The sequence below is a fragment of the Zalophus californianus genome, chromosome 10, assembly GCF_009762305.2.
Source record: "Zalophus californianus isolate mZalCal1 chromosome 10, mZalCal1.pri.v2, whole genome shotgun sequence".
NCBI lineage: Eukaryota > Metazoa > Chordata > Mammalia > Carnivora > Otariidae > Zalophus > Zalophus californianus.
Window position 1 is genome coordinate 51,061,058 of NC_045604.1, and position 23,803 is coordinate 51,084,860.

Genomic DNA, 23,803 nt, shown 5'->3' on the forward strand with positions numbered 1-23,803 from the left:
TCTCTCTTTCAAATAAATAAATAAAGTATTTAAAAAAAAAATTTGAAGGGCAGAATATGCCACCCCAAAATGTGCCATTTTGGCGGAAGGATTATTTTGAACTGATTATTTTTAAAGCAACTGTAGGCCCAAGAGAGCTCTGAAAACAGAAATTACCCTTTTGCAAGAGAAATCTACATTTATAAAGGAAATTTACATTAGAAAGGGGGACTGTAGCAGGAAGAGAGCTATGACCAGAGAGCCATTACCAGCCTGGCAGGGCAACCTTTGTTTACCAAACATTTTTTCTCAACTTCCTATGACTCACTTTCCTGTCTTTGAAGCCCCATACCCATAAACCTTTCCTTAGCTCATGATGATATATAAGCCTCAGTCCTTTAGTCCCCTTTTGAGTCTCATATCTTTGAGGGGCTCCCATTAAGTAATTAAAACATGACTTAAAAACAATTTTTTTTTCCTGTTAATGTGTCTCCTTACCCCAAGATCCTAAACTTTGGCCCATCCTCAGCCTGACCAGTATACATTCCCCTGAGAATAAAATAACTTACTCTCAGATCTACTATTTAAACATAAAATAATAAAAAAATAATAAAAATTAAAACTGCCAGTTACTTTACCACCCAAAAATGGGTTTATTTGGGAATAAAAGAGAATACAATCTGGTACAAGCTGCGGCAAAACCTTACCCAACATTTATTCCAAGGAATAAAAGAGAGGCACCTTTTTTTTCTTTTTTCTTTTTTTTTTTAAGATTTTATTTATTTATTTGAGAGGGAGAATGAGAGATAGAGAGCACGAGAGGGAAGAGGGTCAGAGGGAGAAGCAGACTCCCCGCTGAGCAGGGAGCCCGATGCGGGACTCGATTCCGGGACTCCAGGATCATCACCTGAGCCGAAGGCAGTCGCTTAACCAACTGAGCCACCCAGGCGCCCAGAGGCACCTTTTTTTTCAAGGAGAAAAGGGGTAAGTTGGAAAGGCTGTTATAAATGAAAAGTCAGTTGGAATAAACTGGGAGCTCAAAGTGTGGCGGCTTCTCATTGACTGAGCTGTTGCAGGGGAGGGGGAGTTGGAGAGGAAAGCATCTCTTCTTCTGGCTGGAATAGTAGGGTAGTATCCACATGCAAGGTCAAGTCTATGAATGGTCAAGTCCTAAAGTCAAGTCCTCTCCTCTTGTTGGGTCTGCAGCTGATACCATTTTAGTGAGGTTTTCCATGATTATGTTTCACATCATCCATTCACCCCACTTCCCCAAAACTATTTCTTTCTAGCTTTGTTTACTCTTCTCTTTTGCCTAACTCTGGACTGTCCCTTGCATACCTTGTGGTCAAAATGTTCTCTCTGTTGCAATAATCACCCTTTCCACTTGCAATAGTCCTTTTCTCTCTCTTGCAATAATACTTTTTTTTTTTTTTTAAGTAGGCTAGGGGTGTCTGGGTGGCTCAGTTGGTTGAGCATCCAACCCTTGATTTCAGCTCAGGTCATGATTTTAGGGTTGTGAGATCAAGCCCCACATAGGGCTCTGCACTTAGCACTGAGTCTACTTGTCCCTCTCCTTACCCCCTCCACCCCTCCCCCTGTGCACTCTCTCTCTATCTCTTTCTCTAAAATAAGTAAGTAAAATCCTTTTTTTCTTTTTTTTTAAGGAAAATCTTTAAAAAATAAATAAATAAAGTAGGCCAGATGCCCAATGTGGGGCTTGACCTTAAGACCCTGAGATCAAGAGTCATGTGCTCTACCAACTGAGCCAGCCAGGCGCCCCACAATAATACTTTTGAATACAGTCTCTCCTTCATTAAATTCAGATTTATTTTTATTCCAGTCTTATTACTAATTTCTCTTGTATTGCCTACCCTGTAACATCCTGAACATAAGGGTTTTATATTTTATGGTTAACTTTGAGTTAATGCTCAGGATAGAATAATGAGAGTAGACTGTTGCTGTCCTAGCTAAGGTCGTTATAGAGGAGCCAGCTTCCAGCCAATCCCGCAGATTCAGAAAAGGATCCAACTGAGACCTGAAGACCATCCCAGTGGAGCTCAGAGGAAACTGCCAACCTGTAGAATGAACAACTCAGTAAGTGGTGTTTTGTTTTGTTTTGTTTTAAAGATTTATTCATTTATTTTTTTGAGAGAGAGCACAAGCGGGAGGGGCAGAGGGAGAGGGAGAGAAAATCTGAAGCAGACTCGTGCTGAGTGTGGAACCTGATGCAGGGCTCAATCCCAGGACCCTGAAATCATGACCTGAGCTGAAACCAGAGTTGGACACTTAACCCACTGTGCCACCCAGGTGCCCCAAGTGGTCTTGTTTTAAGCCTTTAAGTTTATGGGTATTTGTTATGCAGCAGTAGATTAATGATACAGTGAGCACATGAAAGAAAGAATCAACAAATGAACAAATGGAAAATGTTTGTTTATTAATTAAGCTCTGGAGATCATGTTACTTCCTAAGTAGGAGGAAGGCAAACCAGGACTTCTAAAGTAGATTGCTACTGGGGCTTTCGATCTGAAATGATATATAGCATATGAGCTGACAAGGATAAAAATATGACTTTTTGAGTGTATTTTTGAAATTTTAGTTGCTATGGGGGTGTTTGGAAGTGTATCAAATGTATCGCCCACCAAAAATATGGAGTCGTGATACTAAGAGGATATTAGTGAGTTCTCTGTGAGTCATGCATTCACCTTAGACTAGAAAAATATCTTCATGATGTTGTGAAAAGTCAGAATCATGTAGGAAGTTGCATTAGTCTTTAAGGCAACTTTAAAATATGACAGCATCTTTTTTTTTATGACAGCATCTTCATTTAATATCCACTTAGTAAAAATATATGTACCTTGCCCTCAATATACCAGGCACTTTGCCAGATGCTAGGAATAGACCAGAAATGACAATCATTGCAATCAAGAACCTGACAATCTAGTCGAAAGGTACTGACAATTACAGTGCAAAGTGCAATGACCAGTAAGGGATTTATTGCCTAAGTAAATAAATACTTGGGGTTAGTGCTGATATCAGGTATGCCTGGATTCAGGACTGAAATGCTGTGGTCAGAATTTCATTTCTCTCCTTGCACTAATACTGCCTTCCTCTGTGCTGGTCTCACTTTTGGCTTCCACATGGTAGCAAGATGGTACCAATATGGTGGCAACAGTTTCAGGCTCTATGCCCACTTTGGCTTCAGAGCCAGCAAGGAAAAAAAAACAAGCTCTCCTTCCTAGATGTCCCAGCAAAAGCTCCTCTTTCTTCAGTATAATTCATCCATTCCTGAAGCAATCATTCTGGTTGGAGGGGTGGGAGAGGCACTAAGAATATGACTCATGGACTGATTTAAGTCTGGATTATATGTTAAACTTGGAGTTTTGGGATTTGGGTTCTCTCCAGAATCACATGGACACAGATCTCCACGTGTCATCAGAGGTAATGTAAATGGATGGTGGTATTCCAAACACAATCACTGTAGATTATAGAGGATCTATATTTTGTCATTCTTAGTTACTGCAATAATTTACCCACAACTTATGGTTTGCCTTTTTACGTTGGCCTTTTTATTTTTTATTTTTTGACATGTAGGAGTTAAATTTTTATTGTTCGTGTTGTTAAATATGTCCATCTTTTTGTCAGTGATTATTTCAGGACCTTTAACCAAATGCCCAGTAATTCTCACCACACTACTAATTATGTTTTCTTTTTTCGTGGGGGAAAAAACGGAAACAAATGGTGAATTGAAGGGAAGGAAAAATGTTTCTCTACCCTAAGGGTCTTCTAGTTGGACTAAAAATTATTAAATTTACATAAGACAGATTAACAGGAGGAAAAAACAGTTTTAATATGTGCACACAGAGGCCCAATGATGAAATCGAGCCCTAAAGAAATGACCAAGGCAGGCAGTTTTTGTACTTTTTAGCCAAAGAAACAATTAATCTGTGAGGAATTGATAGGATTAAAAAACAACAACAACAAAACCCTTAACTTTAGGAGTTTTGATTAGTAAGGAATTCTAAACAGAATTTGGGCTGGAGTAGTAAGTTAGTAAAAGGTGACAAGAGTTGGGTTGCTTGGCTGGCTCAGTTGGTAGAGGATGTGACTCTTGATCTTGAGGTTATAAATTCGAGCCCCATGTTAAATGTAGAGATTACTTCAGAATAAAATCTTAAAAAAAAAAAACCTTCTAAAAAACATAGTAATGAGTTATTTATACAACCTTCTGAGCTCGAAATTTCCTGTCTCTGGTAAGAAGGATGTCTCTTTACCTCCTGGTACAGGGCAGGTAACTTTCAAATGGGAAATTTATTTCCTACTTTCAGAGGGATACAGAAGGGTCTGAGTGTCCTTTTGGTATAAGTTATCTCTTAAGTAACTTTTATTTAAAATAATCAATATGCCAAAGTGACACATTTTGGAGCAGCCAGCCCTTGGCCCCTAGAGAGTCTTAATATTATTCTCAAGAAAGTCTCACCAGGGGCGCCTGGATGGCTCAGTCGTTAGGCGTCTGCCTTAGGCTCAGGTCATGGTCCCAGGGTCCTGGGATGGAGTCCCACATTGGGCTCCCTGCTCCGTGGGAAACCTGCTTCTCCCTCTCCCACTCCCCCCCTGCTTGTGTTCCCTCTCTCGCTGTGTCTCTCTCTGTCAAATAAATAAATAAAATCTTTAAAAAAAAAAAAAAAAGAAAGTCTCTCCAAGTACACCATTAAAACAAGAACATATAATTTTGTATAGTTTCTATTGATAAAATCTCAATTCAAATTGCAACAGCTTACTGTTAAAAATGGCTCCTGGCTTCCTGTTAGTTTGCTAGGGCTGCTGTAGCAAAAAACCACAGACTATGTGGCTTAAACAACAGATATTTATTTTCTCATGGTTATGGGAGCCCGAAGTCTGAGATCAAGATGTTGACTGGGTTGGTTTCTCTGCAGGCCTACCTCCTTGGCCAGCAGATGGCCACCTTCTTGCTGTGTCCTCACATGGTTTTTCCTCTGTGCATGCCCCTGGTATTCCTCTGTTGTCCAAATTTCCTCTACTTACAAGAACACTGGTCAGATTGAATTACACTTACCCTAAAGATCTTTTTTTTTTTAAAGATTTTATTTATTTATTTGAGAGAGAGAATGAGAGAGAGAGAGAGAGCACATCAGAGGGGATAGGGTCAGGGGGAGAAGCAGACTCCCCGCCGAGCAGGGAGCCGGATGCGGGACTCGATTCCGGGACTCCAGGATCATGACCTGAGCCCAAGGCAGTCGCTTAATCAACTGAGCCACCCAGGCGCCCTACCCTAAAGATCTTAATTTTAACTTAATCACCTCTTCAAAGGCCCTATCTCCAAAGATATCTTTGGAGGAACCAAAGGGGTTAGGAACTAGGGGTTAGGGCTTTAGCATATGAATGGGGTGAGGGGATAAAATAAAGATTTTATTTATTTCAGAGGAACTCGGGGTTAGGGCTTCAGCATATGAATGGGGGGGTTACCATTTAACCCATAACACCACCTTACTTTCTTTCTTTTCATTTCTTTCTTTCTTTCTTTTTTAAGATTTTACCTATTCATCTGAGAGAGAGAGAGAGAGCATGAGTAGGGGTGATGGGCAGAGACAGAAGGAGAAGCAGGACCTCCGCGGAGCAGGGAGCCTGATGTGGGGCTTGATCCCAGGACCCTGGGAGCATGACCCGAGCCGAAGGCACACACTTAACTGACTGAGCCACCCAGGCACCTGAACACTACCTTTCTGACTTTATATTCTCCCTCTCTTTCTCCCTCTCTTCCACCTCTCCCACATGCTGCTCTAGCACACTGGCTTTTGAGCTTCAGCTACTAAGCATGCCCCCTACAAAGAGCCCTTGCATATGCTGTGATAATCTCTGCCTAGAATGATCCTCCCCTGCTGTTCCCTTGGCCTACTTCCTTTTTTAATTCAGGTCTCTGGTCAAACATTAGTCTCAGAGATGGTTTCGACCAATTTAATCAAAATATCATTTCCAACAGTCAGCTTTGTTTCACAGAGTCTATCTACTGACTTAAAATATTTATTAGCACATAAAGCTTATGAGGAAGGAAACTACCATATCTCCAGAACTTGATACAGTGGTTGATACATGGCAAGTATCCAATAAATATTTGTTCAGTGAATACATGTTATTCCTAAAGAATAGAGAAAGACTGACCCACTGAATCTTCTACAAATGAGTATTTAATTTATGATTGGATAGGGGCGCCTGGGGGACTCAGTCAGTTAAGCCACTGTCTTTGGCTCAGATCATGATCCCTGGATCCTGGGATCGAGTCTAGCATCTGGCTCCTTGCTCAGTGGGGAGTCTGCTTCTCCCTCTCCCACTGCTGCTCCCCCTGCTTGTGCTTTCTCTCTCTTTCCCTCTGTCAAATAAATAAATATTTTTTAAAAATTTATGATTGGATATTATCTGCTAATCATATGTCTCTCAAGAACCAGAAATTATTACTATTTTACTTTTATTTATTAAGTAATCTCTACCCCTAACATGGGGCTTGAACTCACAACCCTGAGATCAAGAGATCAGAAGTCGGTGCGCCTGGGTGGTTCAGTCAGTTAAGCATCTGCCTTCAGCTCAGGTCATGATCCCAGGGTCCTGGGATCAAGCCCCGTGTCAGGCTCCCTGCTCAGTGGGGAGTCTGCTTCTCCCTCTCCCTCTCTCTGTGCATGCTCTCTCTCTCTCTCAAATAAATAAAATCTTAAAAAAAAAGAGAGAGAGAGAGATCAAAAGTTACATGCTCTTCTGACTGAGCCAGCCAGGTGCCCATGGAACCAAAAATAACTTTAAAAAACAAGTGGAGGGGCACCTACATGGCACAGTTGTTTAAGTGTCCAACTCTTGATTTTGGCTCAGGTCATGAGCTTCTCATGCTTCGGATTCTCTCTCCCTCTCCCTTTGCCGCTCCCACTCATGTGCTCTCTCTTTCTGTCTCTCAAATAAATAAATACATCTTTAAAAAACTAAAACAAAAACTGGGCGCCTGGGTGGCTCAATTGGTTAAACATTTGCCTTTGGCTCAGGCCATGATCCCAGGGTCCTGGGATTGAGCCCCGCATTGGGTCCCCTTCTCAGTTGAGAGCCTGCTTCTCCATCTCCCTTTGCTGCTCCTCTTGCTTGTGTTCTCTCACCCTCTCTCTCTGTCGAATAAATAAATAAAATCTTTAACAACAACAAAAAAAATCTAAAAAGATACACTAAAACAAAACAAGTGGAACTATTTGGTAGGAAACATAATAATTGATAGAATAATAGTACATGAATGCAAATTAGTGAAATAAGATTGAGAAACTCTACTAGAAAATAAAAAATGAAGAATATAAATATATAAATTATAGATATATACAAAAACATATGAACTTTACATATATATATACATTTTAGCCGTGTGTGTATGTAATGCTAAAGGGTATAGTGAAGAGAAATAAAAATGCCAAATCCTGGGCACCTGGGTGGCTCAGTTGGTTAAGCGACTGCTTTTGGCTTGTGTCATGATCCTGGAGTCCTGGGATCGAGTCCCATATCGGGCTGCCGGCTCAGTAGGGAGCCTGCTTCTCCCTCTGACCCTCTCCCCTCTCATGCTCTTTCTCTCTCTCTCTCTCAAATAAATAAATAAATAAATAAATAAATAAATAAATAAATAAAATCTTTTTTAAAAAAAGTGCCTAATCCAATTAATTGAAATCTCAGAAGGAAAGAAAGGAGGAACTATATGATGAAATAATATGATGTGATGATTAATTTCCCAGAATTAAAGAAACTCTGATTGAAAAGGGACTTACAGTGGCAAACAAAAGAGATATGCATAAAGGACATGATCTCAGGTTCAGTACTAAAAGAGAGTGAGGGATGGAGGTGGGGAATGACACAGACATAAGCAGTCTTACTCCAAAGCCTGCGACCCACTCCACTATGACCTAAATGTTATAGCTTACCGATTTCATAAAGGTGTGGAAAAGATTATATTAGGCTCAATATGAAAGCTCAGAAAGATTACTTGATCATTATTATTTTATATTTAAAACTTTATTTAGAATATACGTTTTTGCATGGCACAAACTAGGGGTTCAATTTACAATTTTTCTAAATGGACAATATTGCCAGCACTATTTATTGAATAATGATGGCACTGCCTCTTTGTCTACTATGTATGTGTCTTTTTTTTTTTAATTTTTTCAGTGCTTGCCAGGAATTGAAGACCATGATGAAATTCCTGCAAATTAGCTAGAGTAATTTGCACTAGTTGCTGCAACAAAACAGCCCTCACATTTCAGTGACCCTTCCTAGCTCAGTGCGAACTTTGGGAGTCATTCTTCCTGCTCCTTTGGGTGGTTCTTTCCCCAGCCTCAGTCTTTTTCTTCACATGTAGGCACGAATCAGTATTCAGCTGAAGACTTAAAGATGCTCTTTAGGTCTCTGGAGTTCTGTCTCTGTGTAGCTCTTTCCTTTCTGTAGCTCTGCCCTGAAAACTCTAGCCACTGGATTCTTAGCCACTTCCCAGACTTCCGGTTATGTTTCCTCAACTGAGAGAGACCACCTGGCACTGCCTGGGTCCTCTCTCCCTGGGGCGTGGCTTGGAGATGTTTTTCAGGCAGTCAGCTGGGGTAATTCTAGGGCTCCCCCTTTTTCAGCGTTCACAGTTCTGTGCTACCTGCTATCCAATGTCTAAAAGCATTGTTTCACACAGTGAGCCTGTTTTTTCAGTTTCATGTGGGAGGGTAAACTTAGTGCATATTACTCCAAATTGGTCAGAAGTGGAGGTCCTTTGGATTCTTTTTGTTATTTTGTAAGTTGGAGTTCATTCCTAAGCAGTGTTTTTCGAGGAATGTGTAGGGGATTAGATTGTGTTCCCTAGAAGTAGAGCCTGAGATGGGAATTCTTAGGAGACTGATTTAATGAGGGTTTTCTCTCGGGAGGAGGGGAGCAAGGAAAGCAGAATAGGGCTGGGGGAGGAAACTGGGCCAGAATGAGGTTTCACGTGGCGACTAATTCTAGTCTAGTTTTCTGGGGAGCCAAAGTGCACTAGCCACACTGCAAGGTTGCTCCCAAGGAGGCTGGAGTTTTGTTTAGCCTTGTGTCAGGGATTGGCTGTTGGCTACTGGCATGGGAGGCAGGTGGAAGGATAGAAGCAGGTTAGAAAGGCAGCTCCCAGCTGAAGCACACACAAGGGCAATCTTCCAGAGAACAAGGCTGCTGTGAGCCATTAGCAGACAATACTCAGCAGCCAGGTGACTGTGCCAGGCAAAAGGAAGTGGGTTGGGCACCGTCAGTGTCCACTAGAGGTGGTAAGCATTTCAAGCACTTTTATGTATGAAAATATCTTTGTCCTGACCTCAAACTTGACTCATAATTTGGTTTTAAAATTTTAGGCTTAAAAAAGTTTACCCCCCAGGGGCGCCTGAGTGGCTCAGTCGTTAAGCGTCTGCCCTTGGCTTAGGTCATGATCCCAGGGTCCTGGGTTTGAGCCTCGCATGGGGCTCCCTGCTCCGCAGGAAGCCTGCTTCTCCCTCTCCCACTCCCCCTGCTTGTGTTCCCTCTCTCGCTGTGTCTCTCTCTGTCAAATAAATTAAAAAAAAAAAAAGTTTACCCTCTGAACATTGTAGGCATTTTTTCTACTAGCGTCTAGTATTGCTTATAATACATCAGTCTTAGTCAGCCTGGGCTGCCCCAGCAAACTTCCATAGACGGGGTGGCGAAAACAATATTTATTTCTCACAGCTCTGAAGGCTTGGAAGTCCAAGATCAAGGTGCTGGTAGATTTCGGATTTGGGGAGAGCTCTCTTCATGGCTTGTAGGTGGCTGTCTTCTCTTTGTATCTTCACATGGCAGTGAGGAAAGAGAAGGCAGCAAGCTCTCATGTCTCTTATAAGGGCACTAATCCCATTTATGAAGGCTCCACCCTCATGACCTAATCACCCCCAAGATCCACCTCCTAATAGCATCACATCGGGGTTAGGATTTCAATATAAGAATTTCAAAAAGACACAGGCATTCAGTCCATACAATATCCAATGTCAATCTGATTCTCATTATTTTAAAGTTTATTTATTTATTTATTTATTTATTTAAGTAATCTCTACACCCAACATGGGGCTTGAACCCACAACCCCAAGATCAAGAGTTCTGTGCTCCTCCAACTGAACCAGCTAGGCACTCCTGATTCTTATTTTTTTAAAGTAATAGATATCTTCCTCTATATTGGCAATATTTTAGTATTTTCATGCCTGATGCTCTGAAATTTCACTGGCAAAATATTTTTTTTCATATTCTTGCTTGGCACTTGCTGGGTAGTCTGATCTTACTGTCGTGATCCTAATCTGTCATGAATGATACTGTAATGATTGGGAATTTTTCATTCTGGTCTAGGAATTTTTCTTTTAACATTCCTTTGTCTATTTTTTCCCTTTATTATTCTTTTTTTTTAAAGATTTTATGTATTTATTTGTTTGAGAGAGAGAATGAGAGAGAGAGCATGAGAGTGGGGAGGGTCAGAGGGAGAAGCAGACTCCCTGCTGAGCAGGGAGCCCGATGCGGGACTCAATCCCCGGACTCCGGATCATGACCTGAGCCGAAGGCAGTCGCTTAACCAACTTAGCCACCCAGGTGCCCTTCTCTTTATTATTCTTAATCTATTCCTCAAACCTCTGAAAATTTCATTTTTTTAATTTTCATGTATTTTTTAAAAATTGATAGACTTCATTATTTAGAGCAGTTTTAAGTTTACGGAAACATTAAGCAAAGAGTACACAGAAATTCCATGTCGCCCCTCCTGTCACCAATTTCTCCTATTATTAACATACTGCATTAGTGTGGTACATTTGTCATAATTGATGAATTGAATATTGATACGCTATTATTAACTAAAGCTTGTAGTTTTGTTTTTTTAAAGATTTTATTTATTTATTTGGGAGAGAGAGAGAGAAAGGGGGAGAAGGGCAGAGGGAGAGGGAGTAGAAGGCTCCCCACTGAGCAGAGAGTCTGATGTGAGCTCGATCCCAGAGTCCTGGGATCATGACCTGAGTGGAAAGCAGACGCTTAACTGACTGAGCCACCCAGGTGCCTTGAAGCCTGTAGTTTACATTAGGGCTCAATCTTAGTGTTCTATGGGTTTTGATATAGGTATGTCATCTGTCAACCATTATAGTATTACTCTGAATAGTTGCACTGCCCTAAAAATCCCCTATCCTCCACCTGTTTATCCCTCCTTCCCACTTCTCTAAATTCCCGGAAATGGCTGATATATTTACGGTCTCCATATTTTGCTTTATCCCAAATGCCATATTGTTAAAATTATACAGTATGTAGCCTTTCCGACTGGCTCCTTTCACTTAGCAATAAGCTATCCCTTCAGGGAGCGTGGATGTGGAAACAAACATATAAGCTGGGCACTTCCATAAGTGCTGAAGGAAGGAGGGTTTCATTTGAGTAGTCACTGTCTTGAGAGTATCTCAGAACTGGGTGAATGTTGAATTTCCATCTTCCTCCCTCTCTCCACTACTCCCCTGTCCATTAGATGATTCAGTGTTACCTAAAAGTTTATTCATCTTTTCTCTCTATGTATCCTTTACCCATATTAGGAGCCCTGCTTATCTAGATGATTCACTTTCACTGAGAGCTTTCCTGGGTCTTTAGCATAGAGGCAAATCTTACCACTGTTAGCCTCTTTAGGTAGAGCTAAATGGGAAGGGCTTAATCACCAAGGTCCTGGTTTTGATCTGATAAATGTACACATCCTCTGCTGGGGTGGGGGTTCGGTGGAGGATGTCCACCTGTCATTGGCATGTATTAGTTCTAGACTTATCATAGTTATCCAAGTAGGAGAGGAGGGAACCACCAACTGATTTAATGAGCCATTTATAGTTTCACAGTACCATCTGTATGTACTTAGATCAACTGTTCCACAGGTAGTCTCTTAAAAATTATCATAAATAATGCTCAAAGGTTTCATCATGCTTGGGGCTCTATTGGGAAGAAAGGCTTTGTTGCTGTCCAGTAACTTTCTCCTTAATATGTTTTGGACATGACTTTGTCTACTCCAGATTCTTCATTAGTCTATTATGATATACATATATATCATAAAGTCTATGTAATATACATGTAGATATAGTTACATATCCTAGCATACTAATATATAATACATACTATATTATGTATATGCTATATATTATACATACTACATATATTAATTACTATCTGCTATATATAGTATACACACGTGTACATATAGATACAAATATACATATATATTTGAGAAACTCCCCCAATTTTCTTGTTCACTGCTGGTCTTCCATTATGTTTTATGGTGCTGTTAAGGATTTATTCCTTTAAAGATCTCATTCATTTCCTTTTCAAGGTATTTTCAGAAAGAGAAGAGGCAAATGTATGATCTCAGTCTGCCATCTTGAACAAGCAGTCACAGGAGTTTTTCATTTTTGTCATGAGTTCTAGCTCTGTATTCATTTGTAGGGTAGAATAGGAGGGAGAAATGACATGCTGGCTCAACAAACCAAGTCAAAGCTCCCCAGATTTTTCTGTCCCTTCACTCAGGTGAAAGAATCTCTTGCAGTATAAAAATGCAATAAATGTAATAAAAATAATGCAGAGAAAATTCCTATCAAGGAAGCAGGAGCATTGTTCTGCCATGATATACAAAGAAATGCTCAGTAATGATGTCTAGAGATGGGTACTTAAATATAAATTTGTATTGATATGTATTGATGTTATTAAATTAATCAATATTTAATAAGTGTACTAAAGGAAGGCAATTGGTCCACCCTCATGTCAGAGGGTGAGATGATTCATAGAAGAAAAGGAACACATTTTCTCAGTATTGTGTTTCTCTAAAGAGACCATTCAGAGGGACAATTATCTTATTAAATTGTTCTTTGGAAGAAGCAAATTCTTAATCTGTGTAGATAAACCAGGAAGTACTTCATGTCACCTAATCAACCAACAGGTATTCATTGAGAAATATGTAGTCTATACTGCATACGGTAGGCAGATTAAAAGTCCTGCCAAAGATGTCCATACCCTAATCACTGGAACATGTCAATATGTTACATTATAAGGCAAAGCGATTTTGCAGATGGAATTTGCTGGCTTTTAGAGAGATTATCCTGGATTATTTGGGTGGGTCCAATGTAATCACATAGGCCCTTGAAAGGTGGAGAAGGAAGGCAGAAGAATCAGAGGGATGCAGTGTGAGAAGGACTTGACTCACTGTTGCTGGTGAGAGAGGTAAGGGGCCATGAGCCAAGGAATGCTGGTGAATAGAAGCTGAGAATAGCCCTAAGTGGACAGCAAGAAAGAAAATAAGCCTATGACCTCAATCCTATGACCATATAAAATTCAATTCTGCCAACAACCTGAAGGAGCCCAGGAGCAGATTATCCCCAGAGCCTCCCGAAAGGAAAGCAGCTCTGCTGACACCTTGACTTGAGTCTTGTGAGACTTGATAGTGAAACCAGCAAACCTAGATTCTATTGTTTTGAGCTGTTAAATTTGTGGTAATTTGTTATGGCAGCAATAGAAAGTAATACACTTCTATTGACACTGTAGTGGATACCAATACTGAATTTAATTTTTAGGATGGGATTCAACTTGTAATTTCTTCTGATGTGTTATTAACATTGTTATATCTTGGTACAAACCAAGTATTTGAGAACGAGGTAGTATCATACAGTGAAGGAAGAAAGAATGAAAAATGGTGTATGATACTCAATTTTTACTCCTGTCATTGGCATGTATTAGTTCTAGACTTATCATAGATAAGTCTATGACTCAAAACTAACATATGCTCTTGTATCAGTTGAACTATTGTTGGACAGAAATTACCCAGATTCAGTAACCCTCAGTCGTTGAACAGGGGTGGAGTGCCAGGGTTTTGGCCAGCAGCTTTCTGCTTTGACCTAGTTTTTCCCAACTGAAGATAATACCAGTTTCTACTATCACACAATAAATTGGTAAGTGCAAATGCAGTTTATGAACTGGTTTAATGGTAGATGCCCGAGGCTCTGGATGGGAGGACTCAATAGACTGAGAAAAGAAATACCTGTTGTTATCTGAATAAAGCAAATTAAAAATATAAGAATTACCATGTGGACTTAGGAAATAAGAGAAACAGGTCAGAATGAATCCTTGTTTTGTTTGACATCACCTTCAAAGGTAAACAATAGGCTCCCACACTAACTTCTCTTGCAACCTGATAAAAATCTAATTACAATTATTATAACCAAATACTATTCACCCTTCATTCTATGTTGTTTACACAAATTCACAATTCAGTGCTACTTTAGCATTCCCAGTTTCTTACAGAATTTAGTAGATGATAGGAGCATGTACTGCAGTAGATATCACAGTATGACTGGCCTGCAATTACATCTGAATGCCCAAGGTACTAGGCAGAAAGAAATGTCACAATCTAGGAAGGAGTCTTGATGCAAATTACAGTGAACAATTTGCTCTTTTAAATACAACTTGATTCTAGCTGTATACACTTTGCCAGATCGTTTGGTTATACCACATTGCATGCATGGGTGGTGAAATCCATGGAGCAAAAGATTTATGTGCTCGATTTCAACATGATGTGGTTTTTTGTTTGTTTGTTTGTTCTATCCTTTATTACCTGGTCTCCACCTCATGATGACACCAATTGTTCTCTTTTGAATTCATTAGAATTTATTAGACCTCAATTTTTTTGGTTTATTATATTCAAGTGGATCTAAACCTACCCATATATTCGTAAAATACATACATATTGCCACATAGCAGATGAGCAAAATTTTTTTTAAGATTTTGTTTATTTGCTTTTTTTTCTCGGCGCTGCCTGTGGAGGTGGCCGCCATCTGTTACTGGGCATCATGGCTGCCCTCAGACCTCTGGTGAAGCCCAAGATCGTTAAAAAGAGGACCAAGAAATTCATCCGGCACCAGTCAGACCGCTATGTCAAAATTAAGCGCAACTGGCGGAAACCCAGAGGCATTGACAATAGGGTGCGCAGAAGATTCAAGGGCCAGATCTTGATGCCCAACATTGGTTACGTGAGCAACAAGAAAACAAAGCACATGTTGCCCAGTGGCTTCCGGAAGTTCCTAGTCCACAACGTTAAGGAGCTTGAAGTGCTGCTGATGTGCAACAAATCTTACTGTGCAGAGATTGCTCACAATGTCTCCTCCAAGAACCGCAAAGCTATTGTGGAAAGAGCAGCCCAGCTGGCAATCAGAGTCACCAATCCCAACGCCAGGCTGCGCAGCGAAGAAAATGAATAGACAGCTTGTTGTGCACATCATATTTGTGTTAATAAAACCATAAAACCTAAAAAAAAAAAAGATTTTGTTTATTTATTTGACAAAGAGAGAGAGTGAGACAGAGCGACAGAGAGCTGGAGCGGGGAGGAGAGGGAGAAGCAGGCTCTCCACTGAGCTGGAAGCCCAACGCGGGGCTCAATCCCAAGACCCCGGGATCATGACCTGAGCTGAAGGCAGATGCTTGACTGACTGAGCCACCCAGGTGCCCCGAGCAAATGTTTTTCTAGTCCATGTTATCTTTTCCCAGTCTTGGGGCACTTTTTTTTTGAAACTGACTAACCCTAGTCAGTAAGTTGTGTTTACATTCACACAGCTCCACCTATAATCTTTCATTGTTACAATACTTCTGATTGACCTAGGACATATTTTTACAATGCCTTGACTAAAATTGCTAGCAGTAGCTTGCCAAAGAAGTGCTTTAATAAAGGCTATTAACTTCTTTTAATATGTTGACTGACTTACCAAGGTATTAGTGCTATTAGTTTACTTTCCCTAAAAAGTGCTTGTAGTTTTACCTAGGGAGACTGGAAGAACAGAATAAAAGCTAACAATGCCATTTTAGCAATGAAAACAGTGTGATAGATATTTCCGGAAAAAAGTTGTCTGCAAACAGTAACTCTTAAGAAATTATAGTTCTCCATAGGTAACTGTCTACCTCCGGTTTTAATTCATAAGTTGGAGCTTTTCATTTTACCAGTAGATGACGGATTATTTTCTTCTAGATGTATTATTATGCTATGGCATTATGGAAACGTTTCTACTTCTCTCCTGTCCATTGACAAAAAAATATATTTCCTCCTTTTCCCCCTCACTTTAGCTTTTTAATACCATGTTTATTTCATATCTCTTATTTTTTTTTAAACAGGGCAACCCCATTAAATTAAAAAAAAACTTAACAGGAAGCTATTATTCACTAAGAGATTTGCTTGGACAGCAAACAGGGCGAACAGGCAGCAAACTTCAGGTGAATCAGGCAGATAAAGCTTTTTAGAAAGGATCTTTTTGAGAGATTGGTTACAAAAGGGCAGGACTAGCTGGAGGTAGAAACCAGCAGCCTTATTTCCCTAACATATGATATTTGGATAAGTCACTTTGTTATGATTGATTTTATTTTTTATTTTTACTTTTATTTTTTTTAAAGATTGTACTTATTTATTTGACAGAGAGATAGAGAACACAAGTAGTCAGAGTGGCAGGCAGAGGGAGAGGGAGAAGCAGGCTCTCCGCTGAGCAGGGAGCTGGACGTGGGGCTCCATCCCAGGACCCCAGGATCATGACCTGAGCCGAAGGCAGCCGCTTAAAACGGATTGAGCCACCCAGGCGCCCCTGTTTAGTTTTATTTTTAAGTAGTCTCTACACCCCACGTGGAGCTCCAACTCACAACCCTGAGATCAAGAGTCACATGTTCTTCCAACTGAGCCTGTTAGGCGCCCCCGGATTGGCCCCTTTGGAAATGTGTTGGGGAAGTTCAATCTTCTTGGTAAGTCCATTCCATCTTAACTTCTTTGGATTTTACCTCAGTAACAGTATTTTCGTAAAAGACTTTGGATTTTGTCTTGTCATTTTTGTCATTTATAGGATTAATATATTTAATAACGCAATGAAATTCTTTCAATTATTAAGGCGTAGTTTTTATTTTACATTTACTTTCATTTTTCATAATGTTTTCTTGTCTTCTCCTATTTGCTTCTTTTCCTGAGTTGTCTGACTTCCTTGTGTGTGTGTGTGTGTACGTGTATGTGTTTTGCCACGCTTCCTCTTTTCTCTTCTGCTTTTCCAGAACATCTTGCCTGTAGAAAATAATAATGACTGTGCACTTTTGAGAATAGTCTTTATAGATTTAACTGATATAAAAGGGAAATTCCATTGCATCACATCTCTTATCCCCTCAGCTTCCTTTTTTAAATTTAGATTTTACTGAAGCCAGGTTCCAAAGAGGTAATACTAAGTACTGATGATTTTTTCCTAGGAGACTTCTCAGCTAAGGTCATACCACTTTTGTCCCCTCAATAAGCTACCTGGAAGGAAGAGACCATTTTACATATTCCTCAGACATTCCCTGCATAACCATCACAGTATTTCTCAAAGGGTTAGGTTCACTTGGGTGCTGGTAAGAATGCATACTCATAGGCTCTACCCCAGATCTAGAGTCAGAATCTCAGGAGCCTGCAGTTTTATTTTTCATGCACTGAACTTTCTCCTGTGTCTTAACCTGAGTTTTTGGTCACTGCCTGGATTTGCTTACTTGAATATATATGTATATACTCTGAGATATATATATATGTATATATACATATATTTAAAGATTTTATTTATTTGACAGAGAGAGAGGGGGAGAGAGAGCACAAGGTGGGGGGGAGGGGAGAGGGAAAAGCAGGCTCCCCATTGAGTAGGGAGCCTGATGCAGTTCTTGATCCCTGGGACCCTGGGATCATGACCTGAGCTGAAGGCTGATGCTCAACCGAGTCACCCAGGTGCTCCCTTGAATATATTTTCATCCCCTTACTCATACTCAGTACATCCCAAACTAAACCATCCACTGGCCATCTCCAATTCTGTCATCATGCTATCATCCCTGGACTCATCTTTGGAGTCATTCTTCTTTGTATTCCATAATTTTTTTTGTTAAGATTTTTTATTTATTTGACAGAGAGAGACAGCGAGAGAGGGAACACAAGCGGGGGAGGGGAATGGAAGAGGGAGAAGCAGGCTTCCCGCTGAACAGAGAGCCTGATGCCGGGGCTCAATCCCAGGACCCCGAGATCATGACCCGAGCCGAAGGCAGATGCTTAACAACTGAGCCACCCAGGTTCCCCTGTATTCTATCATTTTAAAAATAGTTTTATTTAAGTAATCTCTATACCCAACATGGGGCTCGAGCTCACAACCTGAAATCAAGAGTCACACCCTCTTCCGAGTAAGCCAGCCAGGCGCTCCTGTATTCCAACATTTTTTACTTAATCGACTTACTGGCCTTTGTGCCAAGTACTGGGAAAGACAGTAATGAACAAAACAGATCACGGGTCATGCCCTCAGGGTTGGTAAAGATTCTTTTATGGAGAGTAACTTAATCCTATAGATTCTTTTGTGTTTTTCTCAGAATACTCCCTTACTTTCTTTGTCAGCACCCTAATCTAGAATCTCATCACATATGTTTGGACTGCCATCATTTTTTCCTAATTAGTTTCTTTGCTCCTAATCTCCCACCTCTTCTCAAAGATTAATCTGCTGAAACCTTAATCTTCAAAACAACACGTTGAATATATTTTACCCCCTCGCAATGCTTTCAATTTTTCCAATTGCCTATAGGTTATTTTCCAAAGTGGATTCAAGGCTTTTACAATCTGGTCCCCAGATGAATTTTTGCTGAATAAACTTTCCCCCCTATGAAATAGATATCCGAAATTGATGTAAGCATTTTTACTTATTTATTTTCTGGGCTCATGACTTTAATTATACTTTCTGCTTGACCAAGCTACACTTTTCTCTTAACGCCCATTCCCCAACCCCAAACATGGCTGGCCCTTAGCACTTGCTCTTGTTTCTGCTCTTATGGCATTTTTCTGCTTTACTCATTAAGCATTTAGCATGTGCTTCTTGGTAATGTTACTTATCTTTGTATGTATTTTTCCAGTTCTTCAATTATTCCTTAAGCTTCTTGAATGCAGGAACAGTGTTTTATAAACTTCATCTCTCCCTTGCCTGGTCCAGGCCTATAGGTACTATTTGATAAATATTCATCAGATTCTTTACACTTATTTTTTAATGCATTCCTTCATCCAGAAATTATTAAATGCCCAGTAAGAACCAATATGGTCCTGTCTTTGATAGAGCTTACAATTTAGTTGGAAAAACAGACTTTAAGCAAATAATTAAACTGAGACCAACTGCTTTATTCATTTGTTAGTCAGGAAATATTTAATAAGCACCTATCATAGGTATGTTACATCTTGGGAATACAAAGCTGAAGCAAATAGGTAGGAGAGGAGAATCATATATAAACCACTAAAATAAGGATGTAATAAGTGCAAACAAAATATCCTAGGAGCACAAAGTAGGGAGGGTGTAAATATCTCTCCTGAGGGGTCAGTAAGGCTTCACATTTCAGTTGGGTCTTGAAAGTGAAGTTAAATAAGGGTTTGGGTAATGCAATGTTCACACAAGGAGGGTGGTTCTTGGAGATCTGATAAGCTCATTCCTCTATCATCTTCTGAGCAGAAACATGAGCAGGTAATAGGAAGGTAAGCAGCAAAGGCAGAGTTCAGGATGACAGCCTTTTGATGGAACACTGCTCAGATGAATGGCTAGGTCTTTTTGCTGGGCCTTCATCTAGGCCCTTCCCTGGTTCTGTCCCTTCAGCATGGATAAAGGTTCCTAGGGAAAGGTCTTCAATACAAGGACAGAATTAAATCTGGGATCTTCCCCTCTAAGAACCACAGGATGACAGAATTGGAAAGGATATCGAAAATCACCCAGTTGTTTCTAATTTACATCCCCCAGAATCTTGGGGATTCTCAAAATGGCAAACGAAAATCTGTATTCAATTTTCGACATTCCAAAAAACTACCAGAAATTGCCCATCTTTTTGTGGTCTTAACTGCCAGGTTTCCTTGTTTTGTGCTAGAATTATATCAGATCCACATTACATCAAGATTCCGACTGAGCTGTGTTCAGATTAAATATAATTTGTTTTCCCATTATTGTTATGCTTAATTCGGTAATTTTTCAAGATACAAGAGAGCATGGTTGAACCAATAAAAGTGATAACATTTGCTACAATGTTTGCAATCTACAAAGCACCGTTCACTGACTTCATCTTAATTATGCCTCACAATACTGTTGAATGGTAAATCAGAGCCCAGACTCCTTGACTCTCAGTCCAGTGCTCTTTTCAACTGCTCAGAGCTCCTGGATTTTCTTCTCGCGTCCCGGTCTACAGAGCCTTTAAACCGCGGCTCGGAAGCACCTGCCCTGCCCTCACCACTGGGTCACATCACCTGCCACTTGGGCGACAGCGACCGCTCCCTCTCCACGTTCAAGAATGCGGCTCGCCCCTACGCAGACGTCGTGCAGCGACTCCGCGCCGGCGCCGCTCCGAGCCTGAAGCCGAGACCCCGGGCAACCGCGAGGGTCGGAGCCCAGAGCGCGTGCGCAGTCCCTTTGCGAGTACTCCGCTCTTCTCCCAGCTCCCAAACCATTGTGCCACCCTATCATTCATTCCACTCTCCGTAGCGCTTTCACCCTTTAGGATTGCCTGCCACCGCCCCCCGCCTCCCGCGGTACGTCACGAGCGGCAACAGCTGTGGACGAGCGCTGTAGGCGTTGCTAGGCCGCCACCGGGGGCGCGCTGCGCGCGTCCGAGCGGCCCGCGAAGCTGTCTCCGCCGCCGCTCCCGCCCCTTCCGCCGCTCGCGTGCGCGCACGGCCGGCTCTCGGCGCGCCCCGGTTGGCTGCGGTGGGGCCCGCGGCGGTGGCGGCCTCGGCAGCGTTAGTGGTTTCTACGCTTTCTTAGTTTCCTCCGCCCCCTCTTGTCGGACGCTGCTGTTTGCTCGCCTTAAAAAAAAATCAACTTTATTGTTCCTCAGCCCCACCTCCCGGCGCGGCGCGCGGCCTCAGGATGCACTGAGGCTGAGGGGAGGGAGGCGGCGGCGGGTCGCGGTCGCGGTCCCTCTCCGAGCGCCCAGCCGGAGGGGGGGAGTCACGATGTCCGGGAGCCGCCAGGCCGGGTCGGGCTCCGCCGGGACCAGCCCTGGCTCTTCTGCGGCCTCCTCGGTGACTTCCGCCTCCTCGTCCTTGTCCTCTTCCCCGTCGCCCCCTTCCGCGGCGGCGGCGGCGGTGGCGGCGGCGGCGGCGTCCGGCGGGGCGGCCCAGGCCGCGGGGTCGGGCGGCCTCGGGGGCCCGGCGCGGCCTGTGCTGGTGGCCGCCGCCGTGTCCGGCAGCGGCGGCGGGGCGGTGTCCGCGGGCCTGTCTCGGCTCAGCTGCTCGGCCAGGCCCAGCGCCGGCGTGGGAGGGAGCAGCTCCAGCCTCGGCAGCGGCAGCAGGAAGAGACCTCTGCTCGCCCCCTTGTGCAACGGGCTCATCAACTCCTACGAGGACAAAAGCAACGACTTCGTGTGGTGAGTTTGAAGAGCATCGCCCTCCCCTTCGCTGAATGAGGAGTTTGCCCTGTTTGGGCTGCTGGGGTCCGTTGGGATGGTGGTCTGGTTGGTGCTGTGGTGGTGTCTGCAGACCTTCAGGCTGGTGGTTGATGGGGTGAGATGGAGGAATGTTGGGAGTCCCGAGGCAAGGGTGCTGGGGGTGCTAAAGAGGTCAGTGCTGGTGGAGAGGAAGTGAGGGGAGTTGAGGGAATAATTAAAAGGGGGCCGGAAGGAAGGTCAGATAAATGGTGCATAAAAGGTGAAAGTTGGCCCTTGAATTTTCTGGCTGTCTGGTGAATTAGGTACCCTGTCGGTCCGGATTGCTTCTTGAAGGGAATTAAACTTGTAAAAGGAGAGGATTAAGCTTCCTGGGATGCTGAGGGATGGAGTTGGTCATAATTTGCTTATTGAAAGTATGGTAGATGGTGCTCTAGACGTGAGTATGGATATTTTAAGGAGAAGTAGTATTGCATGTCTGTATTCCCTCGTGCGTGTGTGTGTATAAATATCCTCCCACTTCAAAGGGTAGGCCACTTTTAAATCTGCTGTTGAGGCTACTGTAGTCATAAAGTCTGTTCACAAAAAATTCCACTTGTCACTGAATGCCTTGAAAGAGGGAACCACTCATTTATCAAACATTATCCATGTGTCAGATGTAACTGACGTTTGTATAACAGGCTGTAGTGTACTGGAACTTCTGATTTGAGAAACGCCAGGTATTAGACATTTTGTCATCATAGTTGGCACCTTGAATGATACACAGCAGTATTCAGTTATGATATTTGCCGTAGATGGGTTATCCATATTAAGTGAAAGATGGAGTTGATTGTTTTACTGAAAGTGTTTTGAGATTTTTATTGTTTTTGGAATCCAGAACCCAGTCCAAATGGTAGGATTATGAGAAAGGAATTGCTTTTAGCTAAATGAGAACGGGTAGGATTTTACGCTTTTCCTTTGGAGGAAATTGTTGATAGACTTAGAATATTAGTAGGAAGTTGGCCTGCACTGTCGTTATGGGGGAAGTGGATTTATTTCAGGGTTGAAGTTGATGTGAGTTGGCATCATTAAATAAGATAGGGCTAGAAGCTGGAACTATAGGAAGGATATTGATTAGGCTTAAGAGTTTCTAGTTCTTGCAGTAAAAATATCTTCATATTTTTGCTTTGGTCTTAAATTATTCTGGACTCAGAATTAATTCATTTTTCATTGAAACCTGGCTATAATTGTGATTGTTATTTATAAATAATTTAACCAGAGTATGGGTGGATCTAAGAGGTGTTTGTGCTCATACCCAGTAGAGTGCCATATGATGAAGTGGAAGCTGAGAAAACAAAATGAGGATTTTCAGAATTTGTCTTTTTAGCCACCATTTGCATTTTAATTTTCAATAGGCTAAAAGAAAACAAATATGCCAGCATTCATATAGGTGCACTGAAATAGTGTAGAAGATGTGAGAAATAAGGGAATCAATCATTTATTCAACAGATATTTATTTGGCACATACTGTCTGCCAGTATGAGTTGCATTACTATTGGCCATTTTGTAGGGAATTGGAGAGCCGTAGTGTAGTATAAGCAGCTGGCACTGATTTTTTTTTTTTTTTTTTTGCAAGGGTGTGGTGGTGATGGTATGATTATTAAAATTTTTGTCACCTAATTTTTAATGATTTCAGTCTACTCTCCCAAGTCCTAACTGGGAAGTGCCCAGTGAAAGTCTTCAGTTAAAAATTGTGAATATTTCATTTTCTAAAGAATTCATTAATGGGAATCTATTTTCCCAATTCTCAAGCTAGATTTGATTTGGCCAAGCTTTTGGGGTAGAAGATAGGGATTAGTCAAGGCCCAAGAAATCTTTTTCATTTCTAATTGTCTCTGGGTGGCTGGTCTTGTCTTGTGTGCTTCAAGGTCAGACTGTGAACCAACCCAAATTACTCTATGCTTTTACATCTAAGTGAAGCTAAAGTTTGAATAATGGTGATAATTCCTTATTCATCACATTTTAAAGATCTGTTTATATTTCACATTTCATTTTATCCCTAAGAACAGTTCTGGGAAGTTATAGATAACTTCTGATTTTGATGTGATACTAATGTAATTGTATCCCCATTGAGACACAAAGAAGTAACTTTGTTTCAGATTGGATAGCTAAGGGGCAAAATGAGAACTCAGATCTCCCAGTTCTCAACTTAGTGCTTTATTTGTGTGGAATTAGAAAATTTGTAAGTACATGTATTTAGCCTAGTGGGCCTTTTTTTTTTAAGACTTTTTAAAAAGATTTTATTCACTTGACAGAGAGAGAGAGAGAGAGAGAGAGAGAGCGCACGCACAAGCAGGGAGAGGGAGAGGGAGAAGCAGACTCCTTG

General features: G+C 41.5%; 2 protein-coding genes across 6 annotated transcripts in view; both read left to right on the top strand.

Moving 5' to 3' along the window:
• Window positions 1–1,880: 1,880 nt before the first annotated feature.
• Window positions 1,881–15,315, top strand: LOC113933132 (60S ribosomal protein L32-like). The gene is made up of 2 exons (XM_035722381.1): window positions 1,881–2,073; window positions 14,833–15,315. Exon 2 carries the CDS (start codon window positions 14,859–14,861, stop codon window positions 15,264–15,266), a length of 408 nt encoding a protein of 135 aa, XP_035578274.1. The 5' UTR covers window positions 1,881–2,073; window positions 14,833–14,858; the 3' UTR covers window positions 15,267–15,315.
• Window positions 15,316–20,632: 5,317 nt separating this feature from the next.
• The window catches only part of COP1 (COP1 E3 ubiquitin ligase), a 246,479-nt gene continuing 243,308 nt past the window's right edge, over window positions 20,633–23,803 (top strand). For 2 of the 5 annotated variants that reach the window (XM_027611142.2, XM_027611140.2), the window contains exon 1: window positions 20,643–21,420. In XM_027611142.2, the coding sequence (XP_027466943.2) occupies window positions 21,008–21,420 (413 nt within the window). In that variant the 5' untranslated portion in view covers window positions 20,643–21,007. Of the gene's footprint in view, window positions 21,421–23,803 lie in introns of all 5 variants that reach the window. The other 3 variants (XR_003523023.2, XM_027611143.2, XM_027611139.2) reach the window with 3 other exon arrangements.

Coding starts and splice junctions, on each gene's coding strand:
- LOC113933132 (XM_035722381.1), top strand. CDS start 14,859: ATGGCTGCCCTCAGACCTCTGGTGAAGCCCAAGATCGTTAAAAAGAGG.